At 40.6% G+C, this 22441-nt stretch overlaps 1 protein-coding gene across 6 annotated transcripts in view; it reads left to right on the top strand.

Annotated features, from left to right (window-relative positions):
• Positions 1-22441, top strand: part of ARMC2 (armadillo repeat containing 2) — a 104571-nt gene that overhangs the window by 51449 nt on the left and 30681 nt on the right. For all 6 annotated transcript variants that reach the window (XR_003135694.2, XM_049092449.1, XM_025444605.3 and 3 more), the window contains 3 exons: positions 2121-2223; positions 3509-3732; positions 19143-19288. Coding sequence is in view for 5 of the 6 variants with exons in the window: in XM_049092449.1 (XP_048948406.1) it covers positions 2121-2223; positions 3509-3732; positions 19143-19288 (473 nt within the window). In the remaining variant the exon portion in view is untranslated. The remainder of the gene's footprint in view (positions 1-2120; positions 2224-3508; positions 3733-19142; positions 19289-22441) is intronic.

Raw genomic sequence — 22441 nt, forward strand, 5'->3', positions numbered from 1 at the left:
TGACCTTGCAGCAGGCTTGGAAATGATCGTTTTTTTGTTTGTCTGATTTTTAATGGAAACCCTGATATATGTTGTTATTTTCCCTTTGTCACTTTTCACTAAAAACGGAAGACTTGGGGGGGGCGGTGAGGTTAGTTGTATTCATTTATTTCTTCAACTCATTTTATTAAGTATATATGTAACTCATGCTACATATCATGTAGCGCCCCCCCCCCCAAAGGCTCATGATGTAGTGGAAGATAGTTAACTAATTAAAATATATTCCCAAGTATTAAGGACAATATGAATTTCCATTGATGTAGAATTTATTTCTATTGTCTTTAGTCAGCTTATTTACTGGGTTTTTAAATAATTTTTTTGAATACCTGAACATTACATTTTTTTCTCATATCCTTTTCCCTTCTGAAAACAGAAGGAATCACCATCCTGCCTCATAGAACAGTTTCTGATGCTTCCACAACAGAGCTTCTCAGACTTGCACGTGCACTGGATCTCTGGGGAGCTTGTTCAAATGCAGATTCTGGGGGCACCTGGGTGGCTCAGTGGTTGAGCCGCTGTCTTTGGCTCAGGGTGTGATCCCTGGGGTCCTAGGATGGAGTTCCATATCGGGCTCCCTGCAGGGAGCCTGCATCTCCCTCTACCTATGTCTCTGCCTCTCTCTGTGTCTCTCATGAATAAATAAATACAATCTTAAAAAAAAAAAAAAAAAAAAGCAGATTCTGATGCAACAGAGCCAGCCTGGCAGCCCAGGATCTGCATTTTTAATACTCACAGAGACTCCCCAGGTGCAAAATGGAAATGACAGTTCCTAAGTTATAAGGTCCCTCTGAGATAACCTGGAGAGGGCCCTGAGCAGGGAGGCAGAGGGATGCTGCGCTGCTCTGTGAATAATGCTTCCCTCCCTCTGCCCCTCAGACATGAGGCTGTTCATGCTGATCCTCATGTCTCCTACAGTGAACAGCACTGTGCCTGGTACACAGTAGGAGTTCATTAATATTGGTGGATCGAACACAGAATGAATCTTTAAAAACATGTCTGATAGATTCCATTATCTTTTTTTTCAACTAACTGGAAAGTCATTAATAAACAATATTGAAGGTAATTTTAAAGATACTTTTTAATGATAAAATAATGACCCATACGCCATCCTTTATCACACAGATGTATGTGTTTGCTCAAATGACCTCATTCCTACAAATATATTTTACATTCTTGCAATGGGGGCATATAATATTCCCATCTAACAGTAAGTTATAAATGTCTTCTTTTTAAACATGATATTCACAGTTACCCTTTCTGTGACTCCTTAATATGAATGGTATTGTTCCATAATTTATTAAATTATTCCCTAATATAGGACACTTAGGATATTTTTATTTTTAATTTTTACTACTTTAGACAAATATACAGCTAATTGAGACTACTTGATGTAGTTAGTCGTCCTCTACTGTGCTTTCTTTTTTTTTAAGTATAGTTTCTTATTGCCCCTGTGTTTAATTTACTTGAATATTTTTGTATGATTTAGAAGGTAATTTTAAGTTTTGAACACTACTTGCTATTATCTAAAAGCATTCCAAATAGAGCATCTAAAATAAATATATATGTGTTATCTAACCCAAGAATATTACTTTTTTGTTTTCTTTTATACAAACAATAGAGAATCATACCTTCCTCCTTTCTTATCTTTCCTTCACCCCTACTAGGTATTCTTTTCTAAATTAATCTAATCTGAATTTTTCTGTTATCCATCTTCCTTTACTCTTGTATATTAAAGCAATTACTCCATTTAATTAAATTGATCAACATCCTTCCCCCTTTTATCCTCATATACTCTTTAAAAAGTAACTAATAATCTCATTGTATAAGGATGAGACTTTATAAAGAAGTAAATACTTATCAGTAGAGCATGCTTACCCTAAGGATCATTTATATCATATTTACCATAAGTGAGGTAATTAAATACTATAGTTGGTAAATATGTAGCCTAAATTTAGAATTGTTCTTTATGTTTTAAAAATATACCCTTGCAGCACTTTAAAAATAGATGTTTGTGTTAAAAAATGATGGTGCATCTCTAATTCCCTCTGCAATAAAAACGTAAGTGTTTTCTTTCTCTGCAGCTTAAAGTGAGTAGAAAGAATCTTCTTAATGTCTGCAAACTTATATTTAAAATTAGCAGGAGTGAGAAGAATGACTCTCTGATTGAAAATGACAGCATTCTGGGTAAGTATCATTCGGTGCTACCCCTGAGCCAGTGTTGCCCTTGAGTACAAGTGAGAAATTGGGGAGCAAAGTTATCATTGATGGTAGCCAGAATATTTTATTTTCTAGTAATATCCAGAAAAGTTATGTGATGCCAAGTTTTGCTCTGTCCTTCTCTGTGTTTTCCGCATTCTGCTTAATGTAGTCTTTGGAGCCAAGAAGGAAAGTTGCCTATTTGTTTTAAATGCCTGTAGTAACATTTTGTGACTTTCTCAAGTGTTCCCTACTTAAAAAACCATTTCCTTGTCTTGGATTGACCATAAGACAAAATACATTTAATGGTATTTGACATAATCAAAAGTTTTGGGCTTTTGATGTAGTAGGAGTGGCTCAAATCTGGAACAAACTGGAAGACAGCTGTTGTAGACATTTGACATCAAAGTGCCTCAAACGTGTTTCAGATATGTAGGTAGAGAAATTTTATTACACTCTTACTTCCTAGCTAAAACCATTTAATATACCCTTAAATAATTAAGATGCTTAGTTACCTCAATAAAAATCTTCTGTGAATTTGCATTGCTGATCTAAGGCAAGGCAGCAACAAGGAAAACGCCCTGAATTGTCTTTTTGTGACAAAGGGTAAATGATCTCTTTTTTTTTTTTTTTTTGACCCCAGCAGACAGGAACAAAGAAAGGTGCTGACAAATGATCACACTGACATTAATAAAACTAAATGTGAAAGAGGGGTGATTAACCTTATCAGAGTTGCCTGGGATGCCCCTAAAATCTAGTAGTTGTATGCTATTCAGATGAATGTTCTTAAATTGTCTTGGGAAACAGTAGATGTTATAGTCCAAGGATCCCTTTTTGTGGTGATTGAGATTCTTAAAAGATCTGTCTTGATTAATTTCCCATTCACACAGCAACCAGTATATTCTCGAAAGTTTGTTGAAATTTTACTCTTAAATTGTCTTAACTATCAACTGTTCTGTAATAACTCAACATTTTTGTAACTAAAAATAAAGGATGGTAAATATTAGTAAGAGGCAAGAAATGGCATTTTAATGAAAAGAACCTGTTCGTATTTATGTATTAATAATCCCATCCTTTTGCTCTCATTACTATTTACAGAGATTTGTCTGAGCTAAAATAAGCTTCTCTTTTTATACCACACAAGTAACACATAACAAGCATTTGGATGTAGGTTCTAACATTTTACAAATTGTATTTGATGTTCACATACCAGTGCCTTAAAATGTCTCTCTCCAGCTATTACACATTTGTAGTAATTCGTCTTTTTTTACAGAATCATTATTGGAAGTCCTGAGAAGTGAAGATCTACAAACTAACACTGAAGCTTTTTTATACTGTATGGGGGCTATCAAATTCATTTCTGGAAATCCAGGATTTCTCGATGAAATGATCAGCAAAGATGCTGTGGAAATATTGATGAATTTGATAAAGCAAATAAATGAGAACACCAAGAAATGTGGTACATGTTTACCTAACTCAGGCCACTTATTAGTCCAAGTGAGTATTTTACTTGAAAAGATTATATGTGTAAAATCAGTAATATCAGTTACTGCGGGGGCGGGGGTGTGTAACAGGTGGTTGCTTACAGCCAGGTGGGAGTGCCCGGCATTGGGGATCAAGAGAAGCAGCCGCTGCCCCCCACCCACCCCGTGTGTGTGTGTGTGTGTGTGTGTGTGTGTGTGTGTGTGTGTACCTGTTTCCCTTGGAAAGGCTAGTCCATAGCTTTTTTTTTTCTTTAAGATTTATATATTTATTTATTTGAGAGAGAGAGAGAAAGAGCGAGAGGGAGAGGCAGAGGGAGATTGAGATATCAAGCAGACTCCTCACTGAGCATGAAGTCTGACTCAGGGCTCCATCTCACGATCCTGACTGAGATCATGACCTGAGCCAAAATCAAGAGCCAGATGCTTTACCGACTGAGCCACCCAGGTGCCCCTATTCAGTGACTTTTCACGGAGCATCTCACTACACAGCTTCAACATCCATTTCTGCTACCCTGCAGAGAAAGCAGGCCTAGGAGAATAAAAAAAGTAGCATCATGCCATAAAACAATTGTATGCTATAATCAGAATTTTAGCAGGCAGAGTTTTTAATCTTTAGAATTTCCAAGACTGGATATTGTTCATGAGGATGGGTAGCTAATGTCTTGAATCTTGTATCTGCAATAAAAAGCAAAAGTTAATGATATTGAGTGGACAGTAGTTGGGGGGTGTGTAGATGACCTGCAGGCCTGAGACTACAGGAATGAAGGTAGCAAAACTAGATACATTTAATATGACCAGGGGCAAGATGAAAAACATTTGTTATGTGTTAGTTTTATTACTTATTTTGTGGCAGATTTAATTTCATAGTTAAATTGTTTTCACTGGAGCTGCTTCAGCTCTCATATTCATTTTTAGATGAGATTTTACTTTTTAATAGCATTTGTATATCAGATAATAGCATCTTTGATGTAATAATTCATGAGATTTGAAATGTGCTTGTCAATTAACAAGGATTGATTGAGCACTCAGAGTGCTTGGAGCCTTTGGGAAAGTGTGTTAAAAATTAGATTTAAGCCCTGCCTTAAAGATGCTTAAAGTGTTTATGATGATCATTAATTTTGGCCTTCGTGGTCTGTCTCCATTTTGAAAAAAGATTATGAAAACCCCTTTTAGTTGTGAATGATTCAAAATTCTTCTGGATGTGCCATCTTTTGTCTAGGAAGACTTAGAAACATTATTTTCATACAGCCAGTATTATTAGTGAGTTAATCAAAATTTTTCCTCAATGAAAATAATTATTTTGGTTATATGATTATTATATTTCCTGATGTAAATGCAAAAAAAGTAGAAGTAAAAGTGTAAAATCATATTTTTACCCTGGAATAACACATCTTAGTAACCATTCTTCCATTGCATTTTTATGCATATATATATATATATATATACTTACATATGTATAATTTTATATAATTCTTGCTTTTTATCACAGACCATCTTATTTTTAATAGTTGTTTTTGCTTATTTTCCATTACTCTCTTCCTTCCTCATTTCTCCTCTTCCAACCAGTTAGCCAACACTGTTCACACTGATGTGATCACCTTTTAACATAATCATAGGTTTTCAAAAATGAGACAGTCTATGCACACCTGTGTTCTCATGTAACAATACATAGTATGAACCTGTTGTAGGTTTATTTTACATTTTTTTAATGACTACATAATATTCTGTGATAAAGATATACATCAAATTCTGAACTGTTCTCCTATTGAGGTGTTTACTCTTTTTAATTTTTGTGCAATGCCTTCTAGAATTCTTGTCTTATTAAAAAAGCTCTTTCCAGGGTGCCTGGGTGGCTTGAGTTGAGCAGCTGCCTTAGGCTCGGCTCATGGTCCCAGGGTCCTGTGATTGAGACCCACATCGGGCTCCCTGCTCAGTGGAGCGTCTGCTTCTCCCTCTGCTCCTCCCCGCTGCTCATGCTCATGCACATGCGCTCTCTCCTTCTGAAATAAATAAATAAAATCTTAAAAAAACAAAATAAAATAAAAAAGCTCTTTCTAACCCATTTATATACATATGTAAAAATAAATATATCATAGAATATAGAATAAAATACATACATAAATAAAATATATACATTGTATAATTGTATATTTACATTTGTAAATGTAAATATACAATTATATTGTATTGTATATATTATATTGTAAATGTAATATATTATATTGTAAATATATATACAATGTATATATTATATTGTAAATATATACATTGAATAATTATACAATGTATATATTTTATTTATTTTTATATTATATTTATATATTTGTGACAAAATATATAGTATGTAGAAGTAAGATCAGTTGGTAAAAAGAAACATTGAGTATCACTGTGACCTAAAATATATCCAGCTCAGAAGTAGGACCTCTGGTATAGCAGTGAGGGCAGTACTAGTGCCCGTGGTCCTCTTGTCTTTCTTTTTCCCTCCATTCAGCATTCTTCGATGCAAACTGACTCACTAGGTTAGATGCCTTTTTCCTTTCCTGACATCCATGCCCCCTTCCTGGTGGTGTAAGGAGGGACACTGCAGTAACTTCTTTCTCACTCCCTGCCACCACTCACCAGGCACTGCCTTTGTCTCCAGAGCCCTCCTCTGAGCCTGCCTAGGATCTGGCTTGGGCGAGGCTTAACATGCCTGAGGTTTCTCCCTGGAGTACAGTCCAGCAGGAGAAAGTGCCACCACCTAAGCATGTGCTCCCCCTGTGGTCACCAAGCCCCATTTGCATCAGCTATACAATGTCACTCTGTGTGTGTGTGTGTTTACAGCCCTGGAGAGGAAGGGGATATTGTTTTGGGCTATTTCATCTGCAGGACCCCCTGAACTAGACATTCCCTCATATTTAATTAAAATGAAGAAAAGCCATTTTATATATGATTGATAAAATGTAAGCAACATGACCTCAGCAGAAGAGCAGCTGAAAATCTACTCCTGTGAATATGTAACACTGACTGGCTCTTCACTAGCCAGCTCAGGTACAAATTCAACCACACAGATCTGGACATATTCAGGATTATTTATTCACACTAGTTTTCAGAACTTGGTAACTCTAGCTCATGAGACATTTTTAAAAAGCAACTTTATTCAACAGAACAAAAATAAGTTAATCACCATGGCTGCACCAATAAAATGTCTGTCAGCCACAGAGAACATGGCAAGGCGAAAAAGACAAAGGCAGGTGGCATTGGACAGGTGCGATGTCCTCTTTTGATGACTTTCAACCCGGAGAACCTCAATAGCTTTAGCACACTTTCTGGGGACCTCCTATTTATAAAACTGTACACATTCCAGTCTCTGGCACAAATGCTAGAGTCCTCGTGTTTCCCTAAAGCTGCCTTCTTGGATGCCTGGAAGCTGGAGCCTGAAGGTTGTATAGGATTTGGGAACCTGGCACAAAGGGAAAGGGATGAAGGTGTGTTTGACACAGGCTGCAGAGCCAGAGGGGTTCTGTGAGCGTCGGTGAGAGTCATAGGCCACAGCCCTAAGTCTCAAACACCAGGCTGTAGAGGGTGGACTTGGAGGAGCCGTTGGAGGTGAGTGCGTGGGGAGAAAGTGATGAGATCCAAGAGGCAGAAGGATGAAGGTACACGAGATACTAAATTGATAAGGACCAAAAAGCCAAAAAGTGAGGGGAAGGGAACATATCAGTGGTAGGAACAGACTGGAGGGTTAAGGTCTCACACACGGTAGCCCGGGTTAAGGGACGTCACTGTAGTTATTAGATTTGAGGCCGATAGTAATGGAGCTAAAAGGAAGGAGGTCATTGAATGGATATGGAAGAAAAGCTCCTCCACAGCCTCTGGGCTAATGCTGCTTACAGGAAAAACATGGAAGTTTTGAGATTTTGAAGGGTTTCTTTATGTTGTTTCTTGTATATCTATCTTATATTCATATGTGGTGATACTTATCACTGTGTGGCCAAAATCAAGAGACATTGATTTCACAGGTGTTAGTGGAGGGGCTGCTCGGTGCCAGGTGTGTTCTGGATGGTGAGGAAGACAGAAGAGGACAGGACAGCTGCCAGTAGGGACCTACTTTTTGGAGACCCCCGTGTCCAGATAATAGTATTCTGATGCCTTATTCTTCTACAAGATCATGGTTTTTCTACACATTCGATGCTGCCTTCAGTTCTGCTGATCAGATACTTAATAGCATTTTAAGAGGGTGAGTGTGGCCGCTCAGAGGATCTGAGGGCCACCACCTGTGCACCAAGTGGAAGTAGTAATACTCCCAGTCTCACAAAACTGGAGCTATGACTTTGTCTGTAAAATTACAAGAGTAAAGAAGGTTCCACTGTGCGTGTTTACTGAATTCCAGAATATAGAATTTCAGGAGAGTTCCCCAAAACTTGGAAAAAGGGAAATATAGGCCAGGTAAAAGGCAAGGCCCCCTAACCACCAGTAGTGAATTGCATCACCCAAAGAGGTAACCAACACAGAAATAGGGACTTGCCAATGTTGATCTAGAATGGATTATCAGATGTTTGTCTCTGACTTCTAAAGGCTAACATTTGGGAAGGCATGACACAGGGGAACTGCTGGAGTCCCCTCCATCAGCAAGTCTGTTGTGGTCTCCATCATGCCCCCACTTCCTGGGGAATGGAGAACAGTCTTCTGTGTGTGTCAAAATCACAACCAAGCCCGGATTCTCCTGGTGTCTCATCTGTCCTCTCTCATTTTGAGAACATTGTGCACAAAGCTGCTTGACTGTAATTGAGGAAAATCTCAAGGTATCACATTTATAGTTAGGTGATTTATAGGTACATAATGAAACTGTTAAAACCCAGCCTGTCTTGAACTCGCATTCCTATTTTTTCATTCCTTTGTATTTCCAACCTTTCTTCTTTACAGCCTGACTCATTTGATTTTGAGTTCAATCCACAGAGAAGTGTATTCTTTCATTCCCTGCTTCAGATACAACATTTTTAAAGTTAGACTATTTTTCAGCACCCAGATAACATGGTTTACTTCTCTCCCTTCCTCTAGTGCCCAATTCACTTCTTTGGCCTCAAAGCCTGCAAGTGTCACCCCAGGAGGTCCTTCAAATCCTAATCTTTCTCCCTCTTTTGCTCAGTGCATCTCTCATGTCATCTTCTTCCTTTTTTTAAGAGAACATTTCTCGGTTATATTAGTCCTCCTGGCCCTTGTCAATCCCTGCTCCATTCTTCACCTTGGCTTGAGTTTGGGGAAAAGGAAAGTGAATTAAACGAAGAGATGACTCAGACATTTTGAGCCTGGATGGTTCAGAAAATGGAGAGTTGTGCAAGGAACTGATTTGGTGAGAGGAGGAAATTATGTAATTAGTCCTCATTGAAAACTTTAAGGTGCCCAAAGAATAGCCAAGTGGGGCTGTCTGGTAAGCAATCAGAGTTATGAACTTAGCAGAGAAAGTAAAGCTGAGAAAGCAGATTTCAGGTCATCTGCATGGAGGTGATAGTTGAAGTCAAGAAAGACAATGAAGTTACTTACTCAAGGGGAGAGTAGAGAAAGATTATAGAGGAGGGCTGAGAACAGCTTTTATAGAATGACCAAATTTGTGGAATGGGAAAGAAAAATAGAAAAAAGAAGTGGCCAGAAAACTAAGAAAGGACAATGTCCAGGAGAGTAGAGATCTTAAAGCATGAATTGGGTTGGTCTTGGTCAGCTTTGGCAAATGCTACAAAGAACACTCACCAGAAGAGGGCTTCTGCTCCTTTGTATGCAGAAGTTTGAGTAGGCAGATGGGATGGAGTCCTATCGCTAGCGGTCCATGCTCTTTGAAGCTTGGATGAGTTTTTTAAATATCTGTATTTTTTAATTAAAAGGTGTTTTGATATGGTTGATTTTTTTTTTTTTTTAAGAAACATTTCTAAGCCCTAGAGTAAACTCCCTGCTTCGACTGATCTGAGTTCATTGCTGTATTCTGTGTTCAGCTCCTCTATCATGTCTTCAAGATCCTGATGGTCCATTTGGCTTTGTACCTGGTGCTGGGACAGGGCTTTCTAGTGAAGAAGGCAGAGGCCTAAGCTGGCCTTTGAGCTCTCACCCTATCAGTGCTTCTCAGTCGCTGAGCCTTCCCTTTCTCATCTTTAAAGGACCAGTTTAAGGGCCCTTGGGTGGCTCAGTTGGTTGGGCATCTGACTCTTGGTTTGGCTCAGGTCATGATCTCAGGGTCATGAGATTGAGCCCTGAGTCGGGCTCTGTGCTCAGCTCGGAGTCTGCTTGAGATTCTCTCCTTCTCCCTTTCCCTGTGCCCTCCCCAAGCTCATGCATATGTGCTCTTTCTCTATCTCAAATAAGTAAATAAAATATTTTTAAAAAAATAAAGGACCAGCTTAATGGATAATTGGAAAAATTAAATGAGAGAATAGGACATGGCACATATTTGCCACATGATAGGCACTCAGCAGACATTTTTTTTTTCAGAAATTTATTAAACAAAATAAAATCAGAATTACCAACACCTGAAGCTTCAAAGAGCAGTTTATTCTGATGAGGAAAAGGGAATCATAAGAAATTAAGATGGCAGTGTTAGGGGTGGATTTCAAATCTTGGATCTTTTTCATTTTTCTTTCTTTGAGAAGCTATGTGGAGAACCATGCTGAATAGAAACTAAAATTGGAAGGGGGTGTTCTCTCAACAGCATGGGATTCTGGGTACTTAATGGACCCCCAGTCTCAGAGTCAACTATTCTCTGTTTCAAGGATTTGGGGAATTTAAGAGATGCCTTTGACTGAAGTCTGGAGATTCAATGAGGCTGTGATTTACATAATATTAGTAATTAACGACTGTACCAAGGTGGTTGGGGTCACTTAAATCTTGCTTTAGTTATATTTAATAGCTTTAAAATGTAGATATGAATACATATTTCAGCAGTTAATTATTATGAGTATGCATACTTAAGTAGGAAAGTATGTTAGCTCTTTCTCTGGCCTACCCTTGCCAATGGGAAGCCTACCTTTCAGACCATAAAATCAGAACCAAGGCAATGATTTCCACCTGATAGAACCTTGCTGTGATAATTGGAGGAAATAAGCTGCATACCTATGAGAGCAGATATCCCCATGATTCTATTTCTTGCATTCTTTTTTTTTTTTTTTTTAAATGGCTATATTATAACCATTTCTTTAATTTTTTTTTTATTTTTTAATTTATGATAGTCACAGAGAGAGAGAGAGAGAGAGAGAGAGGCAGAGACACAAGCAGGCTCCATGCACCGGGAGCCCGACGTGGGATTCGATCCCGGGTATCCAGGATCGCGCCCTGGGCCAAAGGCAGGCGCCAAACCGCTGCGCCACCCAGGGATCCCTCTTGCATTCTTTTTAAAAAATATTTCTTAAATTCTTATGATATTAATGGAGATTTGATGATCAAACAAAAAAAACATTTTTATAGCATCTTTTTTGAAGGTTTTGTTTGAAGAGGAAGCAGCAAAAGAGGTCATTTATTTTTTTATTGTTTTAATTGAGGCATATAATTTCTAATACAGGAAAATGTTCAGATCTAACCCGTTTGATGAGTTTTGACAAAAACATACAACCGTGTAATACACACCCCTATCAAGATGCAGATTTCCAACACCTCAGAAATTTTCTCCCACCTCTTTCCAGTTAACCCCCACTCTCCTACCCCACAAAGGGAACCATTTTTCTGATCCCTTTCACCATAGATAAGCCCTGCCTGTTCTAGAGTTTAATATAAATGGAACATACAGTGTGTGCTGTTTTGTGTCTGGCTTTTTTACTTTTTAACTTTTATTTTGAACTAAGTATAGGTTCACCACAAGATGTTGCAAAAAATAGTACAGAAAGGTCCTGTGTCCCCATCATCTAGCTTCTCCCAATGGTGACATCTTACGTAACTACAGTACATTATTGAAACCAGCAAATTGTACAACGCTGTTAACTAGAGTACGATTTCTGGCTCATTTTGCTGAGAGTTTACTGTGTTTGAGATGAGATGAAACTTTTTTCATCACAACCTTTGGTCTTGGTTAGGCTTGCTAATTTTGTGACGATGTATTTGTTTGTGGGAAGGGGACTGCTATTTGCTACTTAGGAGGCTTCTTTTCTATAAGGAATAGCAGCAGTATGACTAATAACTCACTCATGCGATTGGCGTGAGAGGATAGGCAGTCAGAGCCCCGGCCCTTCCTCTTCACTCCCCCTCCCTTTCTTGGGAAGGACCTGTGAATCTGTAACTCGTGTTCACCTTGGACTTCCCAGGGATGGCATATTCTAAAGATCTGGGGACACTCAGAGTCCCCAGACATGTCACGTAGTGCCTTGGGTTTTGAACCTGGAAGTAAGAAAGAAACTAAGGCAGATAGGGACGGGGAGAAGATTGTCACTGTAGTTGGAAGCTATAATTTACAGCTGAGGCAGGCAGGCATTCTAGTCCCGAACCCCTGCATTAGCCCTGGCCACCTCATCACTAGCTGCATCTGGCCCGGGAGGAGCAGAGGAGATACCTTGTGCCCCCCCATCAGGAAGTGGCCAGGAGTATCATGCAGAGGAACATCTCTTCAACAGGAACATCAAGAGTGGGAAATAAGTATTCCCACTTATGCCTATTGTTTTGGGAGAGAGACATTTGCTTCTTAATTGCTGTCCTTTCTGCTCAGCCTCACCTCTTCACTGTAGACAGATCGGTTGTGGCAAAAAAGAAACGTCACTGACTTTCACAGGTAATCGGGGAAGTTGATGTTATTACTTGGTAGTTCTTGGTGTTACGTTATCTCTCTCGGACTCGGTGTCCTCATTTTACCGCCCTGACATGCTATACAGTCTATGCGACGTTCACAATTTCCAGTATGCTGTACATGTAATAACCACCACCAGCCGAATCAGCTACCTACTTATTTGACCAGGGTGACCGACATAGAGGCAGTAACCAAAGAATGAACAAAGGCTGGTGTTCAACAGGGTCTCAGGAGAGGGCACTGGGGGGTTGAGGCGCATAGAAACATTTCCTGCTGGAGTCGGACACCCATGGTAGGAATGTGCCAGAGGGGCCCCATAGCCAGGCACCAAGCATCATCATCGAGCTTTAAGGATTATTACTTTCATATGCGTCTGTCTTAGCTCCAATAAAATGCTCAGGAATTCGGGGTGCTAGCGGTTTCATGTGCATGGTGGCATCTTGTCATTGATTTCTCGTGTCTCAGCCAGGACCGTATGAATCATAGGAGACAATATGAAACTTCTCAGGTTACCACAGAGGCCCTGGTTTGGGCATCTATGTGGTTGCGAGTGGGCACAGATCCAGAAAACGAATGTGCTTTTATTAATAGAGGGAGATGGTTTTGCTGAGGCTGGAAAACGGTGTGGCTTTGGATCTTAAATCATTTGACACTGTTTGCGGTCTCTGGCGGCTGTGTTTATTCTTTCGCATCATCAGCGGGAAGCGAACCATTTTGCAGTTGGCAGTTAAGTTGAGATAAAGCTCGAGGGATTTTGGTTATGGATATTCCAGATGATTGAGAAATATAACGAATGCTTTTAGAGACAGCCAAATGGAGTGGGGGGAGACAGCAGACAAGGAGTTGGAGCTTATGATGCCCACCTACCTGGTAGCTGGTGGGCTTTCGGAGACTCAGTTTCCTCATCTGAAAAAGTAGGGCTCGTAATACCCTTCCTGTCTGCCTCATGGGGCTGGTTTAGGGAGCAAATGAGATCAAGTTTACAGCACAGCTTTATGAACCATAAAGTGAGCTGCTCAAATTCTTTCCATAATCGCATTCAATGCATAAAAATAAATGAAACTGAATCCCGATGCTGATTTTGGTAGAGGAAACAGAATAACTTTCCAACTATTAATGGTGCGGTTTTTTAATTGCATTATGTTCCAGAGGTTTCTTTGAAAGCTGGTTTTTTGAAATTGGGAAAATGTTTCTCCAAGGAGCAATATCATGATTGATGGCAAAGTTCCCAGGCTAGCCAAAAAGACTGCTTAACTTCTGAGGCACTGAAACAGAAGTTCAGTGGTGGGCTGTGGGCTACCAGCCCCTGTGCTCTGGGGCAGCTCTGATGGTGGCTGGATGCCTTCTAGGGCAGGAGCCGGTGAGTTCCCTGGGGACTGAGGATTCGGATGGAGGAAGAGTGCAAAGGGAAGAGAGAGGGCCATCCACCCCGGAGATGAGCAGTGTGTGGGGGCTCAAGTCAGTCAACCAGCATCCCCCACCTTGCGCCCACCACGCCTTGTGCACACCTCACTGCAGTAGAGGCTGCATGAATGAGGCCCCAGCTCTGGGCCTGTCTTGTCGCTCCTAAATTCCATGATATACATCAGGGGGGCCTCACCGTTTAAGACAACCATTTCTTGTGTTTGCTAAGGTTTTTCAATTAAGAGTTGAAAACATATTGGAAATTGATAACTGAGCGCCCGTAATCAATTTGGAAAGAAACAAAAAAAAACCAAACAGATGCTTTTGAATTCGCGTTTTGCTCCACTAAAATGCTGTTTATAAATAAGAAAAGCCTTTGTGAGTTATCCAGTCACTTCTCACTATAATCTTTCCCTGTACAGTGCGTCTCCCGGTGTCGACGACACAGTGAGAGCTTTCGGTGCTAGGCAGGACAGCTTTGCCCACTGCATCAGGCATTTTGCCTGGAGATTCTGATCGACGGTGGGGCCCAGTACCTCCTATGATCAGGGAATTTGGGGAAACCGAGAGAAGCAGCAGCCTCAGAAAAAAACAAGCACCCTAAAGTCGTAGAGTGGAACTCGGTCCGTTGTCAGGAGCAGATGAGTACCAGGAATCACAGCAGAGTGCTGCTTTCTTGGCATATACCAAAGCTGTAGGGTGGTGCCTCAGACATCACCTAGCAACTGCTAAAAAGCCAGGACGCCAAATTCTTATTCATCCTCCTTGTAGATGATCAATTCTGTGTTCTTGTCCTTTTTCTTCTCCCACTTGCCTGGCTGCCCCCTGCAGTTGCACATTAGGAGATGGGAAGAGAAGGAAAGGAATCGAAACACGTTTTTCTGTTTGCTCTTTCTTGGTGAGGTGACACTCAGGAGCTGGTCCAGTAAGCCTGTTACGAGCTCACCGGGCATCTCCGTAACCACCTACCTTGCACTTCTTTTTCTGCCCTAAAGGATTTAAGGCATTATATACAGTAAAGCAGAAAAGTACATAACTAGGTAGTCAGGAACAACATACATTGGAACAGAAAGTTAAGGACCGGATACACTTCCGCAAGCTTAAAGCCTGCACTTGGGTGAACTCCTGCTTTGGGGGCAGGCCCCGTGGGTGGGCTTTCCTGGTGGGGGGAGGGAGAAAACTCGTTCGTGATTTCTCTGTTAAAAGTGGGAGCGAGGCTGGAAGTTAAGTGGGTTGACCAGAAATTGGCCTTTCCTGTTCCCGCAGTATTTAACTAGACTCCCCTCCCACCCATCTTCATACATTTTTCCCAGAAACAGCCCCTGGCCTGTGCTTGGCAGTCAGCGCCACCCCCACCCCCGCATGAGATTCGAGGCTCAGAGCCAGCTCTCGAGATGGGGGAAGATGGGAGAAGATGGGGGGCCTGCGTTGCTGCCTCTGCCCAGTGCCCCCCCATCCACAGCCCTCAGGGCTTTAGGCTCGGGTTCACCACCAGGCCCCTGCTAATCCTCTGCGCTTTCTTGCCAGAGCCTTCTTAAAGGGGAAAGTCCTCCTCCTTTTTGCTCCCTTGTCCCTTCATCTCCTTTTCCTCCTTTTCTTCTTTCTCCTCCTCATCTCTTTTTTTCCCTCCCCTCCTTCTGTGCTTCAGCCAGCCAGCTTTTTGTGGGCTTTTTATTTGTAATCCTGGGAGTACAAAGAGGGATAAGAAATCATTTGTACACGAAGGCGCTAACGGTGGGAGAGGAGGTGCGTGGAACAGTGATGAGGCTTCTGTGTCGGGCCTGGTACAGACGTGGACCGGATGGTCGGTTAACCTGGAAGAGGAAGGGACAGGCACCGGCCAGTCTGCACCGGGAAGGGAGCCAGGGCTGGTGCGGAGAAGGGAGCGGGAGAGGGGCAGGCCGGAGAAGAGGCAGGAGTGGGAGCCAGGAGGCCATTCTGGGGCTGTCCGAGGATGTGAGTGTGGTGCAGAGTTGGAAGGGAGGGAAGGAGGGAAGGAGGTGAGCCTGGAGGCGCGAACTGCACTGTGGAGAGTGAGCAGCATCTTTAAGAGCCGCATTTTGCTTGATAGGCCACCAGAAGTCAGAGGAGGCCTCTGGACAGGGAAGGTTGGATTTTGAGGTGGGATGATCAGGTGACCCATCTGTGTGAGCAGGGGAAGGGGGCCAGAGTTCAGAGCCTAGGAAGGAGCTGCTGTAATAAATGAGATAGTATAGCAAACACGCAGGAACCGGTCCCCCTCCAGAAAGTCCATGTTTCTTTTATCCATTATTTTTTTATTCCTCTGCTCCTTTAAAATCATCTTAAAATCCATCTCCTCAGAGATATTGTCTGATTAATTCATGGCTTTCTGGTATCCTTCCCTTTCTATTTACCCTGCTCTTTCCTTCGTGGGTATCCATGCATTCATTCATTCCATCCACAAATGTTTATTGGGGACCTACTATGTGCCAGGCACTGGATTTGGGTATAAGGGCACAGTGATGGAAAGACAGTGTATGGGCCCTCACTGAGCCTTCAAGTATAGAGGAATGGACCTAATAAAACATAATATGAAATAACCTAACCTTCAGCAGTTTGTGATGGGTATATGGTATGAGATGAAGTCTGAGGGGTTGGTAAGAGTCAGATCACACAGGGCCTTGTAGGTCATAGTCAGGACATGGAATTTATCCCAGGAGAAATGGACAAAAAGCCAGCAGAGCTTATGGTGACCGGGAGCAGAAAGACAGGATTCTGGGGGAGGGGGCGTCACTGAGCTTGGAGCTTGAACAGCTGGGTTGATGGGGGTGTCACGTATTGAGGTGTTACCAGGGATTTAGCAAATGTGTGGCATGTGTTTTGCATAAGTTATTCTACCAACCTCACGGCTGACACACCTGCCAGTATGTGATGTATCCGATCTCAGTCAACGCTGCTCGTTCCCCACAATGTGGCACATGCAGCAAATGGGGAAGGATTTAAAGTCAGGTGGCGTATCACCCGTAAATGTGTGCTTCCACCCTGGATTTGGGCCCTTTATCAAAATTGCATTTTGGGAATAAAAGAGCCATGAGCTGTCTTTTAACTTTTTCTGATGAGATGAGAAAAATGGTGGAGAGAAAGAGAGGGAAAAACTGAGGCTGAAACAAGAAAACAAAAGTTCCTAAGAACACTACCATCCCTTTTGCTGACAGTGTCCCTCGCCAGAAGTTGAATGTGGGGAGCAAGAGGATGGCTGTAGATGGAGGTGCCCAACCTGTGAAGCCTTGGGGAGCAGGGAGGAGGACGTGTTTATGTGCACGATTGTTAGAATGGGTAGTCCACAGCCTCTGACTGCCTGGCTTCAGGTCAGGATTTACTTGGGCATCTGGGCTCTCTGGACTCCGAGAGGGAAAGCTTGTGAGTCATTCCTTGGACTGATGTAAACCAGCAGCGCTTGAGCGCCTGGGCTGTCTCTAGAGAAGGAGAACAGGTAAAGCCAGGGTCAGATGATGAGAATTTTCCATTTTACAGTGGTGATGGCCTGGAAAGCCTAGAATGATTTATTAGCCTTCACAGAAGACCATTCCTTAGCTTAGGAGACTGGGTTGTAGATTCAAGGTGAAGGGGACATTCTAGGAGTTTGTCTTTCCCTCCAATGTTTGGGATGCTGAAGATTTCAGGGAATAACTTACTGAACTGCTGTATCATTGAATTGACTTCGGAAGACTTAAACACATTTACTTGAAGCATCCTTTTTATTTTCTCTGCTTTCAAGGTAGTCGGTTACATTTTATCAAAAATCTTTTTGTTGCTGTTGAGACAAAGGAAAACTAATCAAAATACCTTATCTTAATAATTGTCTTTAAAGTCTATTAACTATGGCTGTAATGAAGTTTTATATTTACATAATGCTTTACAGTGCACACAAACAATGCTACATGTTTCTGTTTGACACACACAGCCACCCCAGGAGGTGGGGTGCGATTGAGACTGCGTTTCACAGATGAGAAAGTGGGGAAGTTGAGCAATGAGTAGGTGTCTCGGTCACATAACTAGAAAGAGATTTGGGACTCGAATCTCCGTCATTGGACTCAAAGGCCGGTGATGTCTCTCCTGCATTTTGGGTGTGAAGTCCACCACACAGGTGGAGATGGGGTGGATGATGTTTGAGCTCCTGCTAAGGGATAGGCGTCGGCCGTGTCCTTCACACAGCAAGTCTCGTTGAGTCCTCCCAACCCCAGGGCAGCGATCACTGTCCCCACTTTACTGATGAGAACAGTGTTCCCTGGGAGGGTCACTTGCTAACCAAAGCTAGTGAGTGATGGGGCTGAGGTTTGACCAGTGTCCAACCCCCAGGCTGACTCTTCTTAACCAAGAGCCTGCCTTGTCCTATCTATTCCATGAGGAAAGATCACACTGTGTATTGAAAGTACTAGAGAACCGCGGCATTAGGTTTATTAAACTTTATGTTTAGTAAATTGGATTTTTGAAATTATTCTCTTCTCCACTTTTTTTAAAATAGATTGGTTTATTTATTTTAGAGAGAAGGTGGGGAGGAGCAGAAAGAGAGGGGCAAGCCAACTCCCTGTGTAGAGCCCGACGTGGGGCTCCATCTCATGACCCTGAGGTCATGAGCTGAACTGAAACCAAGAGGCAGACGTTTCGCCAACTGAGCCTCCCAGAAGCCCCATTCTCTAATCCACTTTTAGACAAAGATAGTTTTCCTGAATATTTTTTTTACAAAATAAGACAAATATGAATGAAATTAACGGTCTTAAATATCCTTTGGCCACAGCAGTATTTGATGCCACTCTTAAAATAATGGAATGAGAGGTTTCTAATCTGTGAACTGATGTGACGTGCCGCAGAGTGAAGTGAAAAGTCTTATGAGGGACAATTAACCAACCCAGATGATGATTTATTTAACCCTAGGGTTTTGGTATACTAATTGCTTTTTAACATGAATTTCTCATTCTTTACCTTTGAACCAAAGTAGGCTTTCTTTGTATTCATTTCTTTCTTTCTTTCTTTCTTTTTTTCTTTCTTTCTTTCTTTCGTTCTTCTTTCTTTCTTTCTTTCTTTCTTTCTTTCTTTCTTTCTTTCTTTCTTCTTTCTTTCTTTTTCTTTCTTTTTTTTTTTTTTTTTTTTCTTTTCATGCTATTTGTCCTTAGGCCCATGTTGTCTGGTAGGAGAAGCCTCATAGGGGCTTGGTTTTGCTACTGATTTAACGTAGTTTGCAGTAGGATGAATTGTGTGATACGGATTGGTGTGACTGTATTTTCCAATTAAAAAAAAATGGTGTAAACACTCTTTTATCCTAGATGACTGCTACATTGAGAAACTTGGTTGATTCACCACTCGCAAGAAGTAAGTTGCTGAGCATCAGTGCCCTTCCTCAGCTCTGCATGGTGATGGGACAGTACGTGGCTGACAAGGATGTCTGCACCAATATTGCCAGAATATTCAGGTAGGTGGACTAGGGAATCAAAGTAACCTTACACAAAGGCTAAGGCTTAAATTTGAGGTTATCTTGAATATTTGTGTGTGTGGCTGGCAAGGAATCCTATTTTTGCTCTTTACCTCACCTAGTAGAAGAAAGTAAACCTAGCAGCTCAAGTTCAAAAGAAATGATGTTAACTAATGACCTCATTTCCTATGTATTCTAGTCCAAAGGTGATATTAAAGTCATCCACGGTAAGTCACCTTAGTTCTCTGGTGAGTTGTGAGTTATCCTAGGGTTTTTACAGAATAACCAACAATTCCTCTTAGCCTACTGGAGATCAAGCACTATTTCACAAAACCTGATCAACTTTCTGGTACGCTTGGAACCAGCACTTAACGGGTTTTAACTCCAAAAGGGGAGCACTGCTTAGAGAGTCTGATCCGACCTGATTTGAGGTAGCAGGTTATTTTATTTCAGTTGTGTGACCGAATGGCAGCTCAAATGTTCTCTAGTCACGTTTATACTTCACTCCAGAAGCGATGACCATCTGAGTCCAGGTCACTTCAAAGCAAGATGTTAAATTTCAGAACTGTCTTTAAATTATTCATTTATATCTCCTCTCTCACTGCTCTTTGCCAATGTTTTTACTTAATTATCCTCCTCAAGGGAACTGGGCCTTTCTTGAAATTCATTGCAGTTGCTTAATGCTTAATGCAGTTGCTTTTCTAAAGACCGAATTGGTGATCGGCCCCAGTCTGAGGCTGTGAGTCCAGATCTGATTTTTCAGCACTGCACTTTCCTGTCTGGGTACTTAATTCTGGGTACTTACCACCCCCATTTCAAAGCACTATAAAGTCATAAATTTTGTTTTGTTTCTGGTGGCCTGCAGGAATTTAATTTTTTTTTCTCCCTGTGGATAATCAGTTGTCCCACGACCTTGTATGGAATATGCCATTCCCCCCATCCTGCTCCCCTGATTCTAAATGCCTAGTTAGTCAAACACACGATTCCATATACTTGTATATCTCTTTCGGGCATTCTGGTCCATCCTCAGATCAGTACCATACTGATTTTACTGTTACAGATTTAAGTCTTGCTATAAGATAAAACAAATCTCTCACCTCTTTTCTCCTTTAAGATCCAACTTCTTCCCTCTTTCTCAAGAATTAAAGAATCAACTAAGGGTTACAGTAGGAACTTCAGGGTTTTTCATGCACTAACACTGAGTATATAGAGCAATTGAGATGCAAGTGGGAAGAGCTGACACCTTTATGATACGGAGTCTTCCATCGATAAACATTTATGACATTTTCTTTTACGTCTTTTCATAAAATTTTATAGTTTTCCCCAAAAAGATTTTGCACATCTTTTGTTAGATTTTATTCCTTCATGGCTTTTGCTGCAAGTATGAATGTAATCTTTAAGCATATTTTTAAGGGGATTAAGAGGTAGAAATGTCTACTTATCAAATAAATGAATCACAGGGAAGAAAAGTACAGCATAGGGAATATAGTCAACAATATTGTAATAACTTTGTATGGTAGACAGATGGTGACTACACTTATCAAGGTGAACATGTTATAATGTATAGAATTGTCGAATCACTGTGGCAGACACCTGAAACTAATGTAATCGCACATGCTCACTATAAAATATGTGTATAAAATATGTCCTAACAGGTTGTTGCTGGCTTGGATAAATAGTATTGGTATTTGCCTATTAATCTTTATCCAGGAATCTTGATGGAATTTAGGTCTAAGAGTTAGTCTATAGATTCTCTTGGATTTTCCATGCAACTGCAAATAATAATGTTGGATCTTTTTCCCCCAATCGTTACAGTTCCTCCCTACTGTCCCCGTCTCTTCCTTATCACATTACTCAGGAGGTCCTATACAAAGTTGTAAGAGTGTTGGACCTACTGCCTTTTTCCTGACTTTTAAAAAATATATATTTTTACAGTTTTACCAGTTAAAAAAAATATTTATTGTAGGTTTTTGTATATACCCTTCAGAAGGTTGAGGAAGAATTTTCTCACACCAAAGGATATTTAATTTTCTCAAATGCTTACCCTGAATCTATTTTGATTATGTGGATTTTTCTTTTTTAAATTAAGCATTAATTTAATTAATACAATAGATGACAGATTAATAAATTTTCTCATGTTAAGCTGCTGTATATCGCTAGGTTTCATTAATATTTTGTTTAGGATTTTTCGTCTGTGAGTTAGTTTAACATGTATTTTTTCCTTCCTCATATTGTCCTTGTCTGGTTCTAGTGTCAAGTTTACACCAACCTCATAAAATGAGTTGGGAAATATTCCTGCTTTTTCTCTTTTCCAGAAGAATTTGTGAAAATTAAACTTATCTCTTTCTTGAAAAATTTGTGGAACTTGCTTGAAAAGCTATTTTGTTCTGGTGTGTGTGTGCACATTCCTCTGTGAATATCATAGACTGTTGATTCATTTTCTTTAGTGGTAATATATCCAGTCATATTTCCTATTTGTAATTGGGTTAGTCTCAAAAAGTTATATTTTTATAGGAATCTGCCCATTTTATCTAAGCTTTCAAACAATATAAAGTCATTCCAAATATTCTCTTATTATCCTTTTAATCTCTGTTGCATTTCTAATTGTGTCCCCTCTTATTATTTTACTAATAATATTACTGAACAAATACTTACATAATGACTACTATGTGCCGGCAATGTTCTGAGCACTTTCCAAATATGAATTCATTTGTTCCTTATAGCAACTTTAAAAGGTGGGTACCATCATTATTGTCTTCATTTTATATATAAGGAAACTGGGTCATGGAGAGGCTCAGTACTTTTCTCAGTGGCATACAGTTGGAATTCAAACCAGGCCATCTGGAATCCATACATTTAACGACAATGTCACACCGCCTCTGCATTGTTGATAATGATTTTCACTCTGATTGCTTATGATGTTTCTCCTTTTCTCTCGATCAGTCTTGCCAAAGGTTTGCCAATTTTATTAGTTTTTTGCAGAGAACCAGCAGATTTATTGATCCGCTTCATTGTATGTTTGTTTTCTATTATATTCCTTCTGTTCTTATCTTTATCAACCCTTTTCTCCTACTACCTTTGGATATGTTATATTTTTCTTCTCTTTTGTTAGAAATTCAGTTCCTCTTTTAAAATCCTTCCGAAGACTATAAA

The sequence above is a fragment of the Canis lupus genome, chromosome 12 (assembly GCF_003254725.2).
Source record: "Canis lupus dingo isolate Sandy chromosome 12, ASM325472v2, whole genome shotgun sequence".
In the NCBI taxonomy this organism is placed as follows: Eukaryota; Metazoa; Chordata; class Mammalia; order Carnivora; family Canidae; genus Canis; species Canis lupus.